Genomic DNA, 18,581 nt, shown 5'->3' with positions numbered 1-18,581 from the left:
CAGCTCATGATGCACATCAACTTCAGACTCCCGGGCAGCCTTGATCCACAGCAATCCACCAAGTTCTGCAACTGATCCTTGGTCCATGCCTTCTCCCTGACCCGTGTCAACTCATTCTTTAAATATACATATAATAAGGACACCTAGATCAGTCTCCTGTTTATCGGCTACCGCTCTGCATAACTGCATAACTGCATAATTCCGATCAAGCTCATCTTCAAACTCTAGGATCTAGGACTCAGCAACTCTGGGAGGTTATAACTAAGCAGTACCTTTCATATCCCAGAGGGTGAAGTGGCGACTGTCAGCTGCCTCTGGAGCCAATGTGAAGTAGAAGTGATGACCGCCCTGTGGGTCGTCCTTATCCACCACACTGACCGTGTGCACCAGCTGTGAGGGAGAGAGTGCACTGTCAACATTAGAGCTGCAAACAGTTTGGAATCATTCTACAATCATTTGTGGGCAATATGCAAATACTTAAATGGAGCCTTATTGGGCCTGTCCCACTTAGCCGATTTTTTAGGTGACTGCCGGCGAGTGGAATCACACAGACACACGCACACATGCGCACGCACACGCACACGCACACGCACAAGCACACACACACACACACACACACACGCACACACACACATCGCTTCCTTCACCAGCCAGTTATGCAGGAGGGGGACAGGGCAAGCGGGGGGAGTGCTGTCTCAGTGAAATGCACACGGTGCAAAGCCTAGGTGACACAGACACACACCGCGATGAACAGGAAGGTTGGCGCTGTAATTAAGACGCTGAAAGCACAGTGTACGGGAAGGATCACTTAAGTCCTTTAAAAGAGCGGGGAAGAGGGGGGGAGAAGGTGGGAGAAGGGGGAAGAAGGGGGAAGAAGGGTGGAGAAGGGGGAGACGGGGTGGGGAGAAGGAGTGGAGCCAACATTTAAGAAGCCAGAGATACACAGCTGTGAAGCTCGACGGACATTTAACATTACCAGTCGGTTAACCTTGGTTCTGAAAAAACTGTTTACGTTTTTTCCCCCAATGAACCATTGAAATTCACCGGTCAGCACCGGCGACAACCTACGAGAACCTACAACAACCTACGACCTCCTGGCGACCCACTACCACTGTACCTATGGCACGAGAATTCTCGCTGCCCTCCATGGCGGCTTCATTCTGGTCGCCGCTAGTGGTGACCATAATGAGGCCGCGACTAGTTCCCAGAATGCGGAAACTACTCACGGACATGAAGGCGACTCCCCGGCAACCACCCGCGAACATGTGGCAACCATGTGGCAACCGCATATTCTCCTGTAGTCGCCTAAAAAGTTGCCCAATTGGCTTTGGGCCGAGCATAAAAAATGTGTCTAGAAATCAGTTTTCGTGACCCAAGTCACCAAACTACATGAAATTTTCCACAGATTTAGATGAAATATAATTGAGAAAGAAGTCATAACTCGTCATTGCCACAAGTTGCACATTAATTAATTAAACTAATTAGAAAATGAGATCGGGAAAATAAGCGCCATCTAATGGCCAATGCCTGTATTACACCATTGGCAGCCTATTTCCGTGTTGCATCCAAACTATATATTATACCAATATATATATATATGTAACCTGTAAATATGAATGTAATCCCATGTAATTAAGTATAATTATCTTATATAAAAATAATATGATGAATATAATTGTGAGTGTGTTTTTTAATGACACTGTCGCAGAGGTCCTGCTCCTGAACCAGCCTAATTAATGGGTTAGGGCAGTTCTTGTGGGTTCCTCCATTTACTGAACCCCACTGACTGCCAGTGTGCAGAGTGGGGGTGACGGCCATAGTGGGACTTGGGCAGTGCCAGGCAGGCATGTTCCAGTCGCTTTAATAGGAAATTAAATGAGACTGCAGCAGATGTCCCAGGTTTTAAGGGCTCATGAACCTGCCTAATTAAAGGGTCAGGACAGATCCTCTAGGTTTCCCCTTTTACTGAACCCTGCTGACTGCCAAAGTGGGGAGAGTGGGGGTAACGACCATAGTGGGACTGGGGGCAGTGCCAGACCTGGCCAAGAATCGAATGCTCTGATGTTTACTCGATGAATATTCATTTTAAGCTACAATGAGCTTATATTTATGTTGTAGAACCCCCCCCCCCCCCCCCCCCCCCCCCCCCCCCCCCCCCCCCCCCCCCGATGGTGCCTTTGCAAATGAGGACTATTACCTTTAACTAAAATAACCCTAAAAAGTGTTGCATTGTTTATCTCTAGTTTGTGTGTGTGTATTTGCCTTTCAAACGTGTATCTGTGGATCTAAGTGTGTATGTACGTGTGGATGGATGTATGTGTGCATGTATGTTTGGATGTGTATATGTATGTGCGTGTGAATGGATGTGTGGATGTGTGTGTGTGTGCGGATTTATGTGTGTGCGGATTTGTGTGTGTGCGCGGATTTATGTGTGCATGTATGTATGTGTTTGCATGCATGGAAGTGTGCGTATGTATGTATGTGTGGATCGGTGGGTGGATTATCGCAGTCATTCACCGGCACGCCATTATCATAAGTAATTCACTCATTGTTTAAATAATTTGACCAAATAAACAGTGAAACGATCCACATTAAAATAAAACTTTATATGATCATTTTTTTCCACAATTTATTTATTTTGTGTACTTTGAACCTTTACAAATGATGCAATGCGCTGGTAGCTCAGTGTGCTCGACAGTTGCTGTTTGTTGACTATGACTTGTCATGGATCGAAGCAGTCTCTTTGGGGCCGGCTCATCTGCTTCACCATCAGGAACTGCCTCTTGAGGTGATTCACCTGCTTCAGGCTTTTCAGCGTCTCAAAGTCAATTGAAAGAGGAAAAAGAAAACAGAAAAGGAATGAAAAGTAAAATAAATCAACATCCTCAAATATATCTTATCATTTTTCAAAGTAACATCATATGACCATAAGTAAAAAGATTTGTTGTTTGAGTCCTATCATTATATTTCTTCCTTCTAGACTTTGCTATCGCTCAATTTATTGTTGTTATGTTGCAGAAGTGACGATAGCACTCTGCATGATAACCCGGGATACACTGCTGCCTCCTAATAATAGAAGATAATATGTGTCAGGGAGTATTTTACATCTTTTCATGTTTTATATTATGTAAGACAATATCGACATATCAATGAGGAAATTAAACATGTATGCATGTCCAGGTAGATGGGATGGCAAGTCTGCAAATTATCAAATTAGTGTTCATTAAAGCACAGTGAATGTCCACACAAAACACTTTTGTGTGGACAGGCTCTGAAGAGTGGAGGCGCAGAAGCTGCAGAATAAAAAATATCATATTGCTTAGGTCTGCATGGACTTCAATTCATAAAATGTCAATCTCTTCTTAATGTCAATGAGACTGACACTGTTCTGTAATTTACTGCCATAGATAAGACTTCAAGTTCAAGAGCAGGATAGCTAGAGAAAGAAACATCTCATAGTACCTAGGTCTGCATGGACTTCCATTCATAAAGTGTCAACCTCTATTTAATGTCAATGAGACTTACACTGTACAATTGATAAGTTATTTCAAGTTTAAGTAGAGGCTACAGAAAAAAATTACCATAGTCATTAAGTCTGCATGGACTTCAATTCATAAAATTTCAACCTCTTCTTAATGTTAATAAATGTTGTTAATTAATAATAATTAATTAATTAATTAATAATTGTTAATAAATAATGTTAATTAATCTTAATAAAATTCCACCTCCAGTTTAAATTCCATTTGGAATAATTTGGAGGACCAAGAAACCAAGAAGAATGTTAATGAGAATAACAATAGGTTACTACCATAGAAAAACTAGTTCAAGTTCACATAAAGGGGAGATGCAGCAAGACCTGGGTGTCATGGTACACCAGTCATTGAAGGTAGGCATGCAGGTGCAGCAGGCAGTGAAGAAAGCAAATGGTATGTTAGCTTTCATAGCAAAAGGATTTGAGTATAGGAGCAGGGAAGTTCTACTGCAGTTGTACAGGGTCTTGGTGAGACCACACCTGGAGTATTGCGTACAGTTTTGGTCTCCAAATCTGAGGTAGGACATTATTGCTATAGAGGGAGTGCAGAGAAGGTTCACCAGACTGATTCCTGGGATGTCAGGACTGTCTTATGAAGAAAGACTGGATAGACTTGGTTTATACTCTGTAGAATTTAGGAGATTGAGAGGGGATCTTATAGAAACTTACAAAATTCTTAAGGGGTTGGACAGGCTAGATGCAGGAAGATTGCTCCCGATGTTGGGGAAGTCCAGGACAACGGATCACAGCTTAAGGATAAGGGGAAATCCTTTAAAACCGAGATGAGAAGAACTTTTTTCACACAGAGAGTGGTGAATCTCTGGAACTCTCTGCCACAGAGGGTAGTCGAGGCCAGTTCATTGGCTATATTTAAGAGGGAGTTAGATGTGGCCCTTGTGGCTAAGGGGATCAGAGGGTATGGAGAGAAGGCAGGTACGGGATACTGAGTTGGATGATCAGCCATGATCATATTGAATGGCGGTGCAGGCTCGAAGGGCCGAATGGCCTACTCCTGCACCTAATTTCTATGTTTCTATGTTTCTATATCACAAATTCATTTCTACAGAAACATCAACCATTTCTGACCATTTCTCACTGCAATGGAAGCCTATAAATTGTGATCGATATCCCTCCGTTTTTCTCCCGTTGTCGGGGCCTGAAAACGGCCGCTACAGACGGCACTATGTACAGCCTCCGAGATGATCTGCGGCTCTGCGTTCGCGAATCGGCCGCTAATTAATTGAGACCGCGGCTTCACTATACCGCGAGTACCTAGGCCCCGCGGTCGGAGCACTTTTTCCTGGTAAGTTATCGCGGGCAGCTCCGAGATTAGCTGTTAAAGACTTATTGGACTACAACACGCTGGCATTAGTGACAGTGTTATGGAAACATATAGTTTAGGCCCTCAACTTCATGAATGAATGAGTGAATGATGGAATGATTGAATAATGAATGAATTATGAATGAATGTATGAGTGAATGATTGAATGAATGATGGAATGATTGAATGGATGAATGAGTGAATTTATTCATATTATAAAAGGGTGTAATTAAATGAATTAAAGTCCATACAGATAGATTTTCATAAATTCAGACTTTAGATCTTACCTTTCAGTTAGAGTTGATTCCTGGCTGTCTTCTTTGTGTTGGCAGCATGTCAGCAGCGACTTTGCTTTCAAAGCTTTCTTCCACTTAGCAGCACATTCTTCAGCCTTTTTAATGCTTTTCTCACTAAATTCCATTACCCTGCTGCAGGTTTCCACGACATGTATTCCACAGAACAACAAATCGGAATCTCCAGTAAAACAAGCATCTGTAGAGGCACCCTCAGCCATTTTGTGTGCTGGCCTGAAGCAGAGCGCGTGATTGGCCAACTGGCAGACAACTCAATGTTAAATTGCTTTGATTGGACTAAAAATTACCCAGAATTTATCCAGTTTTTCTCTAATTTAATAAAAATGTGCAAGTCTTGTTCATGACGAGTTTCAGGGGTGATTTATATGATTTCTTTACACAATAAGTGAAAATTTCATGTAGTTTGGTGACTTGGGTCACGAAACTGCAGAATAAAGCTCCTCGGCCCACAGCCTACAAGTGGGACAGGCACATTATACTATACGATACGATACATTATGATACGACACAATAGAACTTTATTCATCCCAGGAGGGCAATTGATCTGGAAATCAATATATCTGTCATAAAACACAAAATACATGAAACATGAAATTAAAGTGACAAGTAGAAAGGATTTAAGATGTGCAAAGATTGGTGACGGTGGGGAAGGTCAGTCTCAGTCTTCCCCACAACAGAAGGGGGATGAGTTGTACAGTTTGATAGCCACAGGGAAGAAGGATCTCCTGTGGTGTTCTGTCCTGCATCTTGGTTGAACAAGTCTGTTGCTGAAGGTGCTCCTCGGGTTGACCATCGTGTCTTGAAGGGGGTGAGCTGTATTGTCCAAGATGCTCCACAGTTTGAGGAGCATCCTCCCCTCCAAGACCAGCTCCCATGAATCCAACTACGCCCCCAGGATGGAGCCAGCCTTCCTGATGAGTTTATTAATCCTATTGGTGTCCGCGACTGTCACCCTGCTGCCTCAGCACACAACAGCAAAACATAATGGCACTGGCCACCGCCGAAAAGGCCAGCACCGAAAATTCGGCCCTTCGAGCTTGTTAGTTCCAAGGGCCGAATGGCCTACTCCTGCACCTATTTTCTATGTTTCTATCTTTTTAATAGTCCTGTCTTCCCAGAATTTTGGTTCTGCACAACTGCCATGGCAATTATATCATTATTTAGATAAGGAGACCAAACCTGCACACAATACTCCGGCAGTGAGTGTTGAAGGGAAGGAATTGTCAATGTTTTGGCTAGAAGCCTTGCATCAGAAAAGCATTGCAGGACAGGAGCAAGATCAATGTTACAGGGTTTAGAGGGGTATGGGCCAAATGCAGGCAGGAGGGACATGTTGGCTGGTGTGAACAAGAGTCATACAACATGAAAACGGAACTTTGGCCCAGAACTTCATACAGCAGAATAAAGTTTCATGCCGTATGACTTTATGACTCTAAGAAATTGAAAGCTGAAACAGAAACCCAATGAGGAAAATGAACACAGACATGATAGGGGTTGGTTAGTACCAGAACTTAGGCAAGACAAATTGATTTATCTAACTTCAAGTAGCCCCTGCATTCTTTCTCTCTCCATCCCACCCCCACCCAAGTCACACCAGCTTTTCATTCTCACCTCGCAATAGCTAACAATTACCTGTTTTCTTTGTCATTGTTACTTTTTAGCATATCTTTCATTCATTTATTCTGGATCTCTCTACATCATCGTATATATCTCTCATTTTCCTTTCTTGGGACTTTCATTCTGCAGAAGGGTCTCGACCTCAAACGTCACCCATTCCTTCTCTCCAGAGATGCTACCTGTCCCGCTGAGTTACTCCAGTATTTTGTGCCTATCTTCGGTTTAAACCAGCATCTCCAGTTCCTCCGTAAACAAATATTTGGTTGTGTTTAGGGCTGCAAGAAGAAATGCCCACATGAGTGATTATCTTTTATCTCCTAGTGAGTCTCATTCAGTCAGATGTGTCACCACTGAGGTTTAGACATTTCCTTCATCAGCCATCTGATTCAGGAGACGCCAATTTTCACAGCATTGAAGGTGAGTTGCAGGTCGTTTCTGGGCGATGAGTGAAACACAAGGGATTGTGAAGGAAGCAACTACAGATGCTGGTGTAAACCAAAGAAAGACACAAAAAGCAGGAGTAACTCAGAGGAATAGACAACATCTCTGGAGAAAAGAAATAGGTGATGTTTCAGATCGAGACCCTTCTTCAGAGCTCTGGAGAAAAATAAATGAGCTGGAATCCATGAGGAGAAAATTTCAGGCACAAGACAAAAGTCAAAGCTATGATAAGAAGCAGAGTTGAGCGGTAGAGTTGCTGCTTTACAGCGCTTGCAGTGCCAGAGACCCGGGTTTGATCCCGACTACAGGTGCTGCCTGTAAAGTTCTCCCCATCACCTATTACTTTTCTTATTGAAAATATATAAGATTGTTGTCTGACCCGTTCAGTTACTCCAGCTTTTAGTGTCTAACAAGTGGTTGTGAAGTGACTCTTACCTTCTGTCAGGGAACAGAAGCTTCAACAACCAGGCATGGACTGAAGCCTGTCTAAGAGCAAGGATTACTGCCCACTCACGGTTCTCAATCTCCATTAGCAAGGCCTTAATTACTGTAACCAGTGATCTGCAGTCTAACAGTGAGAGTGGATAATTGCATTAACAGCATGAGTAGTGCGTGTCTAAAACATATTCCATGGGTGTAATATTCGACGAATGGAAACACACAAAGCATTTAAAACTGTCCACATCTGTGAAGATACTAACATTGGTCAACATAATTGGTCAACAGCTCAGTAGCAAAAGAGCCAAACCATCTTTGAGAGAGAATTCTGGAGCTGATTGTAACACCAGGACTTACCCCACAGAGATCTAAACTCATTCAGCTCTTAATATTCATGAGATCATCCCACAATTACTATCTCTTAACTAAAATGTTGTTTAGTTAATCAGTCTGTTTATAGGTAGAAAGTAGCTCTGGTTTCATAATTCATAATTTCAGATGTTCCAGGAGCAGAATTAGGCAATTTCCTATCATCTACTCTGCCATCCAATCATGGCTGATCTATCTCTCCCTCCTAACCCCATTCTCCTGCCTTCTCCACATAAAGCCTGACACCAGCACTAATCAAAGATCTGCCAACCTCCACCTTCAAAAATGTCCATTAACTTGGCCTCCACAGCCATCTGTGGCAATGAATTCCACAGATTCGCCACCCTCTGAAAAAAGTAGTTTATTCTCATCTCCTTTCCAAAGGTACGTCCTTTTATTCTGAGGCTACGGTCTCTGGTCTTGGACTCTCACACTAACGGAAACATCCTTTATATAGGCCTTTCACTATACGGTAAGCTTCAATGAGGTCCTCCTTCTAAACTCCAGTGAGTACAGGCCCAGTGCCGTAAAACACTCATCATATATTAACCCGGGATCTTATATGTAATATAAGACATTCCTGGGATCATTCTCGTAAACCTCCTCTGGTCCCTCTCCAGAGCCAACACAGCCTTCCTCAGATATGGGGCCCGAAACTGCTCACAACACTCCAAATGCGGTTTGACTAGGTGCCTTATAAAGCCTCAGCATTACATCCCTTCACTTCTGTCTCTCATTGATTATTTAACAGAGGTGTCAGCAGATCTTGGAATTGGCATTCAATTGGACTCTCACTTCTATTATGACATAGAAGAGTCCTGATTTGAAACGTCATCTATCCATGTTCCCCAGAGATGCTGCCCGATCCGCGATGTCACTCTAGCACTTTGTGTCTTTTTTTCCCATCTGTGTGATTGTGTGAGTGAAACAAGAGGCAGAGTCCAAAAGCAGCAAGTTCTTCTGCTGTAGTTTGGATGCTTATTAGTGCTCTGGTGCACACTGTGAATGACCACATGCTTTGCGTTTTCATCATTGGGAAGACAATGAGCGCGGGACATTGCCAAGTGGAAACACAAGTGAATGCAGATGCCGAACTCTGGAACAAAAAGCAAACTGAGAAAGTTTGCAGATGACACAAAGCTGGGTGGCAGTGTGAACTGTGAGGAGGATGCTATGAGAATGCAGGGTGACTTGGACAGGTTGGGGGAGTGGGCAGATGCATGGCAGATGAGGTTTAATGTGGATAAATGTGAGGTTATCCACTTTGGTATCAAAAACAGGAAGGCAGATTACTATCTAAATGGCGTCAAGTTGGGAAAAGGGGAAGTACAACGGGATCTGGGGGTCATAAGTCTATGAAAGTAAGCATGCAGGTACAGCAGGCAGTGAAGAAAGAGAATGGCATGTTGGCCTTAATAACAAGAGGAGTCGAGTATAGGAGCAAAGATGTCCTTCTGCAGTTGTACAGAGCCCTAATGAGACCACACCTGGAGTATTGTGTACAGTTTTGGTCCCCTAATTTGAGGAAGGACATTCTTGCTATTGAGGGAGTGCAGCGTAGATTTACAAGGTTAATTCCCGGGATGGCGGGACTGTCATATGCTGAGAGAATGGAGCGGCTGGGCTTGTGCACTCTGGAGTTTAGAAGGATGAGAGGGTATCTTATTGAAAGATATAAGATTGTTAGGGGTTTGGACTAGAGGCAGGAAACATGTTCCCGATGTTGAGGGAGTCCAGAACCAGGGGCCACAGTTTAAGAATAAGGGGTAAGCCATTTAGAAAGGAGACGAGGAAACACTTTTTCTCACAGAGAGTTGTGAGTGTGGAATTCTCTGCCTCAGAGCGCGGTGGAGGCCAGTTCTCTGGATACTTTCAAGAGAGAGCTAGATAGGACTCTTGAAGATAGCGTAGTCAAGGGATAGGGGGAGAAGGCAGAAACAGAGTACTGATTGTGGATGATCAGCCATGATCACATTGAATGGTGGCGCTGGCTCAAAAGGCCAAATGGTCTACTCCTGCACCTATTGTCTATTGCCTATTGTCTATAACTCGGCATTTGGAGCAGTATCAGTGGAGGGAAATAAACAGTTAAATTTTTGGGTTGAGAATCTTTCCCTTGGCCAAATAAAGTGTCATGATCTGAAATATCAACTGTCCATTAGCTCCCCCCTCAAACAATGCCTGACCTACTGATTTTCTCCAGCAGTTTATTTACTTCGGGATGGTGCCAATCCTCTCTGTACACACACAAGCACAAACCTTTCCTTTTGTTTTTTCAGGCTGTTCCCAGGTAATAAATGGGTGCCATTTTGACAGGTGTCCAGAATTTTATAGAATTTTGATTTTGTAGATCATTCGCAAAACACGCAAAGTCACTCAAAATGGCAAACTGTGTTGTATTGATTGGAATCAAAGGCACATTCGACTGACGGAAAATAAACAGTTCCTAAAAGTAGAGAGAGAGAGTGACAGAGAGAGGGAGAGAGGGAGAGGGAGTGAGAGAGAGAAAGAGGGAGGAGGGAGAGAAAGAGCAAGAGAGAGGGAAAGGAGAGACAGAAAAGAGAAGAGAGAGAGGAGAGAGGGAGGGTTCATGGGCTCGTCGGCCACGTGTATTTTCTGCGGCGAGGAAGAGACCGTGTTCCAGGCATATATGGAATGTGTGAGGTTGCTGCTCCTGTACCAATATCTGAAGGGGTTGTTCCTCAAGTTTTGGTTGCATTTTAGTCCCACGATCCTGGTGTTTGGACATAAGGCAGGGAGGGGGAAGAGCCGATCCTGGTCAAGATGGCCATTCTTGACCAGGTGGGACCTCCCTGTCGGTTTGCTACTGGTCATGGTCAAGATGGCCATTCGCGGGTCCAGGCAGCAGGCGGTCGATGGTCAGGCTAGAGTCAGATGCCTGTCCCTATTCAAGGCCTACTTCCATGTTCGCGTGTCGCTGGTGAGGGAACACGCGGTGTCCACGGGAACTCTGGAGGCCTTCTGTGAGCGCTGGTCACCGCGTGGGGTTGAGAGTATTGTAAACAATGAATACACTGTTGTACTATAATGATTATTTGTTATATTGCATTTCTGATTATGTTTTGATGTGATGTCTCATATGACTGTGTCAGACACTGCGTGTTCCCTCTCCAGGGACATGCGAGCATGGAAGTAGGCCTTGAAGTAGCCGACTCTGGCGTGACCATCGACCACCGGCTGCCTGGACCCATGAATGGAAAAAAAAAAGAGAGAGGATGTGAATCTCTCTGCTCAGGCGGCGGATATGTTTTGAAGCAACCTCTTCGAGGATTTTGTCGATGGAAGAGGGACAGAGGCAGTGAGATTTCAAAGTTTTACAACGTTGGACTGCTGAAACTTTCCTTTGTTAAAGGATTTCTCCATTTAGGGAGGAATTCCTGCGTTGGTCTGCAGCGCCGTGGGAGCGGCTGTGGCTGGCGGATTGGCAAGAGTGCCTGGAGTTCGGGAGGTAGGAAAGAGTGCGATGTTTTTGTCGTTTCTAACACCAGATCTCTGCACCCATACCGTTTTGCACAGAACAGACTGCCTGGGCTTAATGAGAAGAAGGTACTTTTCACTTCCCGGCAGTTTCCGGAAACTCGGAAAGGCTTTGAAGAGCCTCTCAGAAGCTGCTCTCGGCTGTGGAGTTGAGCGTGGGGACTTTCCTTACACGGCTGGAGAGAACTGTTTCTGTTGCTTTTTCGGACTGAGCCGCTTTTGAGCTCAGTTGCTGGTGTCCCTGGTGTTGGTTTGTGCCACTGTCATGATGGCGGGGGCTCAGTCGCAGGCTCAGTGTTATGCAGCTGCGGTTTCGGCTGCGGCTTCGGGGCTAATTGAGGATGAGCCGTATGTTGACTTGGGTGGCAGAAAATACGGGATATCTGTCCAAACCGGATTCCTGTGGAGCAATGGGTGCAATAACGAAGGGAATGCATGATCCTTTCAAGGAGTGTGTTATTGCCTCTTCCAAGACTGCAAGAGGCAAGTGTGGGATGATACTAGTCCCAGGAGGATGTGGCCTTAGCTGTGGAGAAGGGGATCACAGTGGGGGAGGGGGGGTCTTTAAATCGGAGGAAACATGGGTGTCCACCGTGAAACCAGTTCTCCTGCGGGATTGTCAATAGCCCTGTCAGCTCGTTGCTGACAGGGCTATTGGGACCCTCCCTCGGCATTGATCCTGCTGGAGGAGGAGCCCGAATTACAATGCTGTGTCTCGAGGAGCCGATATCTGCGAGATCCGGGACTTTCTGAAAATAAACAAGTGTTCTAAAACTAAAATTTGGACAGATCTGCCAGTGGTCTTCCCGAGGCTGAGAAACGTCAGTTTGGGGACTTATTGAAGTTCCTAAGAGAGAGGGTCCCCACTCCCATGAGGAGTGTGAGGAAAAAATTCTAGTGTGCTTGCACCTTCATGGTTGCCAGTCTAAACCTAAATGGTGGTAGGGGTGGCTTTCATAGATTTCATCATCTATCAGTCCTCAGGGAGGGGAAATATGTAGTGCGTTTTCTGCAAGAGACACATACTGTTGTCGGAGATGAACCCACCTGGCAACGGGAGTGGGAAGGGGGGGTCTACATGAGCCACCTCAGCACAAATTCGAGTCGGGTGGCTTTCCTGTTGGCCCCGACTTTCCGGCCAGAGATCCTGAAGGTGCAGGAAGTTGTGCCAGGCCGTTTGCTCTATCTGGCCGTGGGCGTGGATGGCATTTTGTTGTATTTCATTAACGTGTACGCCCCTAGCACCAGCACAATGTAGGCCTGCCCACTTCAGGAGGTGACTGCTGTGTTGAGCATTATTCATAGCGGAGTGTGTCTTCCTTGGGGGGGATTTCAATTGCACACTTGAGGAGCCAGATCGTTCTGGTACTCAGTGTGCCCATGCTGTAGCGAAGAAGTTGATCATTTTCTTTGAGCTAGTTGATGCATGGCGGTACCTCCACCCTGATTCCAATGTTTTTTACGGAGGTCTGCGGGGGGTGGTTCGATCGCATGTACATCTCCGGTGCGTATGTCTCCCGTGTCTCGGCAGCCTCAATGCGGCTTGTGCCATGCTCAGACCACTGTCTGGCGCATGTGGACTTTAATCCGGCGCGCGCTCGGGCTGGGACCGCGTACTGGCACTTTAATAAACGGCTGCTGGAGGATCGGTGTTTCTGGAAGTCATTCAGTCGGTTTTGGATGAAGTGGAGAGAGAGGCAGAGGAGCGTCTCTTCCCTTAGACAGTGGTGGGATGTGGGGAAAGCTCATATCCGTCTGTTTTGTCAGGAATTCACCTGGGGGTGGAGACTCAGCTGTTGAGAGGTTTGGGAGGGAGTTACTCGACGTAGAATCTCGCCTGGGTCGGATTGGTGAGGACTCCTGTGAATGGGAAAAGTATCAGGTGAAGAAGGAAGCCTTGAGGAACCTGCTGCTTGAGCGGTCTCGAGGCGCTTACGTGAGGTCGCGGGTCCGGATGCTGCACGATCTGGACCGTGCATCACCTTTCTGTTTCTCGCTGGAGAAGGGGTGGGGAGCCCGCAAGCAGCTCATGGAGCTGTTCGCCGATGATGGCTCCTCTGTCACTGATCCGGAGAGGATCAGTGCTTTAGTCCGGTCCTTTTATGGTTCCCTGTTCTCCGCAGGTGGATTCAGCGGGGAAGCTCAGCAGGACCTGTGGGAGGGTCTACCGATTGTAGATAGGGAGGTGTCCGATCTTCTTGATGGCCCCTTATCGTTGGAGGAGTTAACTCATTCCCTGCACCAGCTCAGGAGGGTCAAGTCCCCCGGGCTGGATGGGTTGACGGTAGAGTTTGTTAGAGCTTTCTAGGATATCCTGGGGGGTGACTACATGTTGGTTCTGGGGAAGAGCCTGGCGACAGGGGAGATGCCCCTCTCGTGGTGTAGGGCAGTTGTTGTCCTGCTGCCCAAGAAGGGGGAACTCCGCCTGCTGAAAAACTGGCGCCCGGTCTCTCTCCTATGCACAGAGTATAACGTTTTTGCACGGGCAATGGCAAATCGCCTGGGCTCCGTGCTGTCCCAACTGATTCACCATGACCAGTCTTACACAGTCCCTGGTCGGTCCATTCAGGATAACATCCACCTGGTTAGGGACTTGAATCATCTAGCCCAGGGTACTGGTCAGTCAGCTGCGTTTCTGTCACTTGATCAGGAGAAGGCTTTTGATAGGGTAGAGCTTGACGACCTCTTCGGGACGTTGCAAGCGTTTGGATTTAGGCCGCATTTTGTCGCCCAGATCCGCCTTTTGTATGCTGCAGCGGAGTGCCTTGTGAAGGTTAATGGTGCGTTGTTGGCTCCCTTTCATTTTGGGAGGGGGGTCCATCAGGGGTGCCCCATGTCGGGTCAGTTGTACTCGGTCCGTGTGGAGCCGTTCCTGTGTCTTCTTCAGAGGTGGTTGACAGGCCTGGCCCTACCTGGCCCGGGGGTGGAGGTGGTTCTTTCGGCCTATGCCGATGATGTACTCCTTACGTTCACTGATCCTGGTGACCTGCGGTGGATGCGTGAAGATTTTCTCGGCTGCATCTTCTGCCAGGATTAACTGGAGTAAGTGCTCTGGACTTTTAGTGGGCCAGTGGCAGGTAGACTCCCTGCCGGAGGAGATTTCTTTTGGGGAAATAGGACGCACTGGGTTTCTGCAGCAGTCCGGTTAGAGGAGGGCGGCCAGTCCTTGGTATGCGTGCATACGCAGGTGGCGGCTCTCCGTCTCAGGACTCTGCGGAGGTATATGTAAGGGGAGAACCCCCCCCAGATGGCACGCTGTGGCCACGTATTTTTTCCCATGGGGTCGTTGCCTAATGGGGGTCTCGCAGCTCCCGGTGGCGGGCATCAGTTGACCCGCCTTACGGGGTTTTCCTCGTTTCTATCATGATGTGCTAAGAGTGTAGAATGTGGTTGTTTTCAGCCAACGTGTTGCTCCACGAGGGGAGGGGGTGTTGTGGTTGCGGGAGTGGCCGGTCCTCACCCCGTCATGGCAGGTGTCGAGGAGAGGCCTGCGCCTAGAGTGGTTCTGACTGAGCTTATCCCCGCTCTGTCGGATTTGCTCATCGGGCCTAGACTCCGGGATATTTCTCGGGCACTGGCTCCACACAACTTGAGCCGCCTTTCCGAGATGACCAGCATGCCGTTTCATGATGCGGAGAGAACGCACACTGTACAGAATGCTCCTGCACATTCTACAACTCCTTGCCTTCGTCTTCCGTGCCGACACACCTTGGCGGTCGTGTTACGTCCTGAAGGCGGGGGCGGTCCCCAGTGGAGGTCTCTCTACAAGGGAGTCGTCCCCCTTTACATTGGGGACCTGGGGTGGAGAGTGTTGCTCAGAGCAGTGGCGTGTAATAAACTTTTGAGTCAGTTCACGGGCTTGCCGGCCGCCTGTATTTTCTATGGCGAGGAAGAGACCGTGTTCCACGTGTATATGTTGTGTGAGAGGTTGCTGCCCCTGTACCAATATCTGAAGGGGCTGTTCCTCAAGTTCTGGTTGCATTTTAGTCCCATGATCCTGGTGTTTGAGCACAGGGCAGGGAGTGGAAAGAGCTGATCGGGGGGGTGGGACCTCCCTGTCGGTTTGCTCCTGGGCCTGGCCAAGTTGGCCATTCACGGGTCCAGGCAGCGGGCGGTCGATGGTCATGCCAAAGTCGGCTGCCTGCCCCTCTTCCGGGCCTACATCCGTGCTCGCGTGTCCCTGGAGAGGGAACACGCGGTCCATGGGGCCTCTGGAGGCCTTCCGTGAATGCTGGTCACCATGTGGGGTCAAGACCATTGTAAATAATGACTGCATCATTGTATTATAATGATTGCTTGATGTATTGTAACCTCTGAATGTGTTTTTGATGTGATGTACAATGCATTTGTGCTGAATAAAGTCCTTGGAAAAGGACAAAAATGAGAGAGAGAGAAGGAGGGAAATGAGTTTAGCCATTTTAGGACTGAACCGATATAGGACTTTTCAATGTATTAGTGTAATGGAAACAGATGCTATGCAGTGTTGTTCAGGAACCAGGCGATCGTAGCCCTGGGATGGCCTGTACTCATTTTTGTACCACAAGGACCCATGTGATAATTGATCAGGTTTTTGAAAAATCCTTATTCAGCAAAGCAATCTTGGAGCTTGAGGCAAGTTGCAGTATTATAACACAGTTGGAAGGGTTATCACCTTAGGCACCTATTGATCCTCTAGTTATTGAAATCAATGTGGGCAGCTTTGCCTAATGAGGACAAGGTTTGATGCATCAATGTATTGGATTCACGCGTGCCTGTGTCAGATTTCGCAAAATAGCATTAGCACAGAAATTCAATGAATATTGCATCTGTTACCTGACCCGGTTTGGCATCTTCACAGATAGCAGCTTCAAACGGCATGGAAAGTTCCGGAGCATTGTCGTTGACATCCAGGATCCTGACACTCAGGGAGGTCTTGCTCATTTGGGCATGGTTGTCTGCATAAAACAAATGTGTTTTGAAAACAGTGAAAAGACTAATTGGAGGCCAAGCAGGAAAAGCAATTCAGTGAGGAGAGATCACAACAAGTCCATGCTCAAGGCTACTATCATCTTATTGAAGAAATTAGGTTTTAGGGCCTGTCCCACTTACGCGATTTTTTGGGCGACTTGCTGGCTCCTGTCATAGTCGCAACATGTCGCCGAAAATTTTCAACATGTTGAAAACCACGCGGCGACCAGAGAAAGGTGCGACTCTATTGCCGATTACTCACGACATATGGGAGTCACGTGTCGACATGTCGTGTGGTGATGCCTGTATGGTCGTGTGTAGTCGCCCAAAGCGTCCTACCTTTTTCTGGTCGCTGCTGGATTTTCAACATGGTGAAAATTTTCGGCGACCTGCTGCGACTATGACGGGTGCCGGCAAATCACCCAAAAAATCACGTAAGTGGGACAGGCCCTTGAGTCTCGCGCAAGGGATTATTTTCTCCTCAGTTTCTGTGCCAAGGGTATCAGCTTTGGCTGTGTGATAAATTAATTAATTGTGTGCAAACCCACTGGAAGATTTCTCTTGCTGAGGAGGCAGTAGTTATTTTACACGACAAATACACATTAAAGGGCCTGTCCCACTTTACGAATTTTTCGGCAACTGCCGGCGTGATATCAGGGGCGCCGAAAGATTTAGAACATTTCAAAATCCAGCGGCGAAATTTGTTTTTGCCACACTTGAAAAAACACCGCATGTCATACGTCATCACGCCACGTCACGGCATATCACGCCGCAAATTTTTCAGTGACCTGATGCGTCAGTCAATGATGCCGGCAGTTCGCGAAAAAATTCGCCAAGTCGGACAGGCCCTTTAAATTCACATTTGCACATTCTTTACTCCTCGTCCACTGACACGCATTTTGTTCTTTATGATTCTAATAGATTATCCCACAGATTCCAGCTCTGAACTAAAATAATATCTCATTGTACAAAAAGGCCAGGAATTTCTGGTTCTGGGCTGGACTTTGTACTGTCGTGGCCAACATTTCATCACTGTTTCTCTGAGGATTGCCCCTGGAGCCTTAGCTGGATAATGGTGGAACTAGTCAAGGAAGAATTGGAGGATCAGCATCTCATATTTCGCTTGGGCAGCTTACAACGTTATTCTTGATCCGCCTTGGTCAATTGGGAGCGACAATCAAACTGCTGGACCAAGAGGAGACACAGGTGAAAGCTCCATCTGCAGTAACAGTGGGGGGGGGGTCACATTTACTGAAGAAAGAGGACTTCTAGAATGGTAAGCCTACGCTGGAGAGCTGGAGTTACAGGGAGAGGTTGGGCAGGCTTGGATCACATGATGTTGAGTAATGATCTTATAGAGGTGTATAACATCATGAGTGGAAAAGACAGGGTGAATGCACAGAGTCTAGAATAGTGGAATGATGAAGCAGAGGACATAGGTTTAAGGTGAGAGGGGTAAGATTCTATTGGAATCTGAAGGACAACTTTTTCACTGAGATGGTGGTAGGTACATGGATGCCAAATGAGTTGGTTGAAGCAGCTCCTGTAGCAGTAGACATGTACATGGGTAGGAAGGACTTAGAGGGATAAGGGCCAAACATGGGTAAATGGGTAAATGGGACTAGGAAAAACAACTGGGGAGAGGGGAGTGACAATGGAAGAAGGACAGCCCGTTGTTGAAGCATGAACAAAATCAAGGGATCTGAGATGTTACTGAGGGAGAGGAATACTTAACTTAGAACAGTACTGCACAGGAACAACCCTTTGGCTCATAATTTAGTTTAGAGATACAGTGCAGAACCAGGTCCTTCGGCCCACCAAGTCCGCACCGACCAGCGATCCCCACACATTAACACACACTGGGGACAATTTTACATTTATACCCAGCTAATTAACCTACAATCCTGCACATCTTTAGAATGTGGGAGGAAACCAAAGATCTTGGAGGTTCTCCCACGGAGGTCACGGGGAGAACGTGCAAACTCCGTACAGACAATACCCATAGTCGGGATCGAACCTGGGTCTCTGGCGCTGTAAGTGCTGTGAGGCAGGAACTCTACCGCTGCGCCACTGTGACGGTCTATGTCTGTGCTGAACTTGATAC

The 18,581-nt window shown here is 46.7% G+C and overlaps 1 protein-coding gene across 1 annotated transcript in view; it reads right to left on the bottom strand.

The window, feature by feature from the left end:
• LOC129707178 (cadherin-22-like) overlaps positions 1-18,581 on the bottom strand; it is a gene marked incomplete at its 5' end in the record, with an annotated part of 810,235 nt that overhangs the window by 107,924 nt on the left and 683,730 nt on the right. The window contains one exon of the mRNA XM_055651984.1: positions 273-390. Within this exon, the coding sequence (XP_055507959.1) occupies positions 273-390 (118 nt within the window). The remainder of the gene's footprint in view (positions 1-272; positions 391-18,581) is intronic.

This window comes from Leucoraja erinacea, chromosome 21 (genome assembly GCF_028641065.1).
Source record: "Leucoraja erinacea ecotype New England chromosome 21, Leri_hhj_1, whole genome shotgun sequence".
Taxonomy (NCBI): domain Eukaryota; kingdom Metazoa; phylum Chordata; class Chondrichthyes; order Rajiformes; family Rajidae; genus Leucoraja; species Leucoraja erinaceus.
The sequence above is the reverse complement of the archived record's forward strand: the minus strand, read 5'-3'. Positions and strand labels throughout refer to the sequence as shown.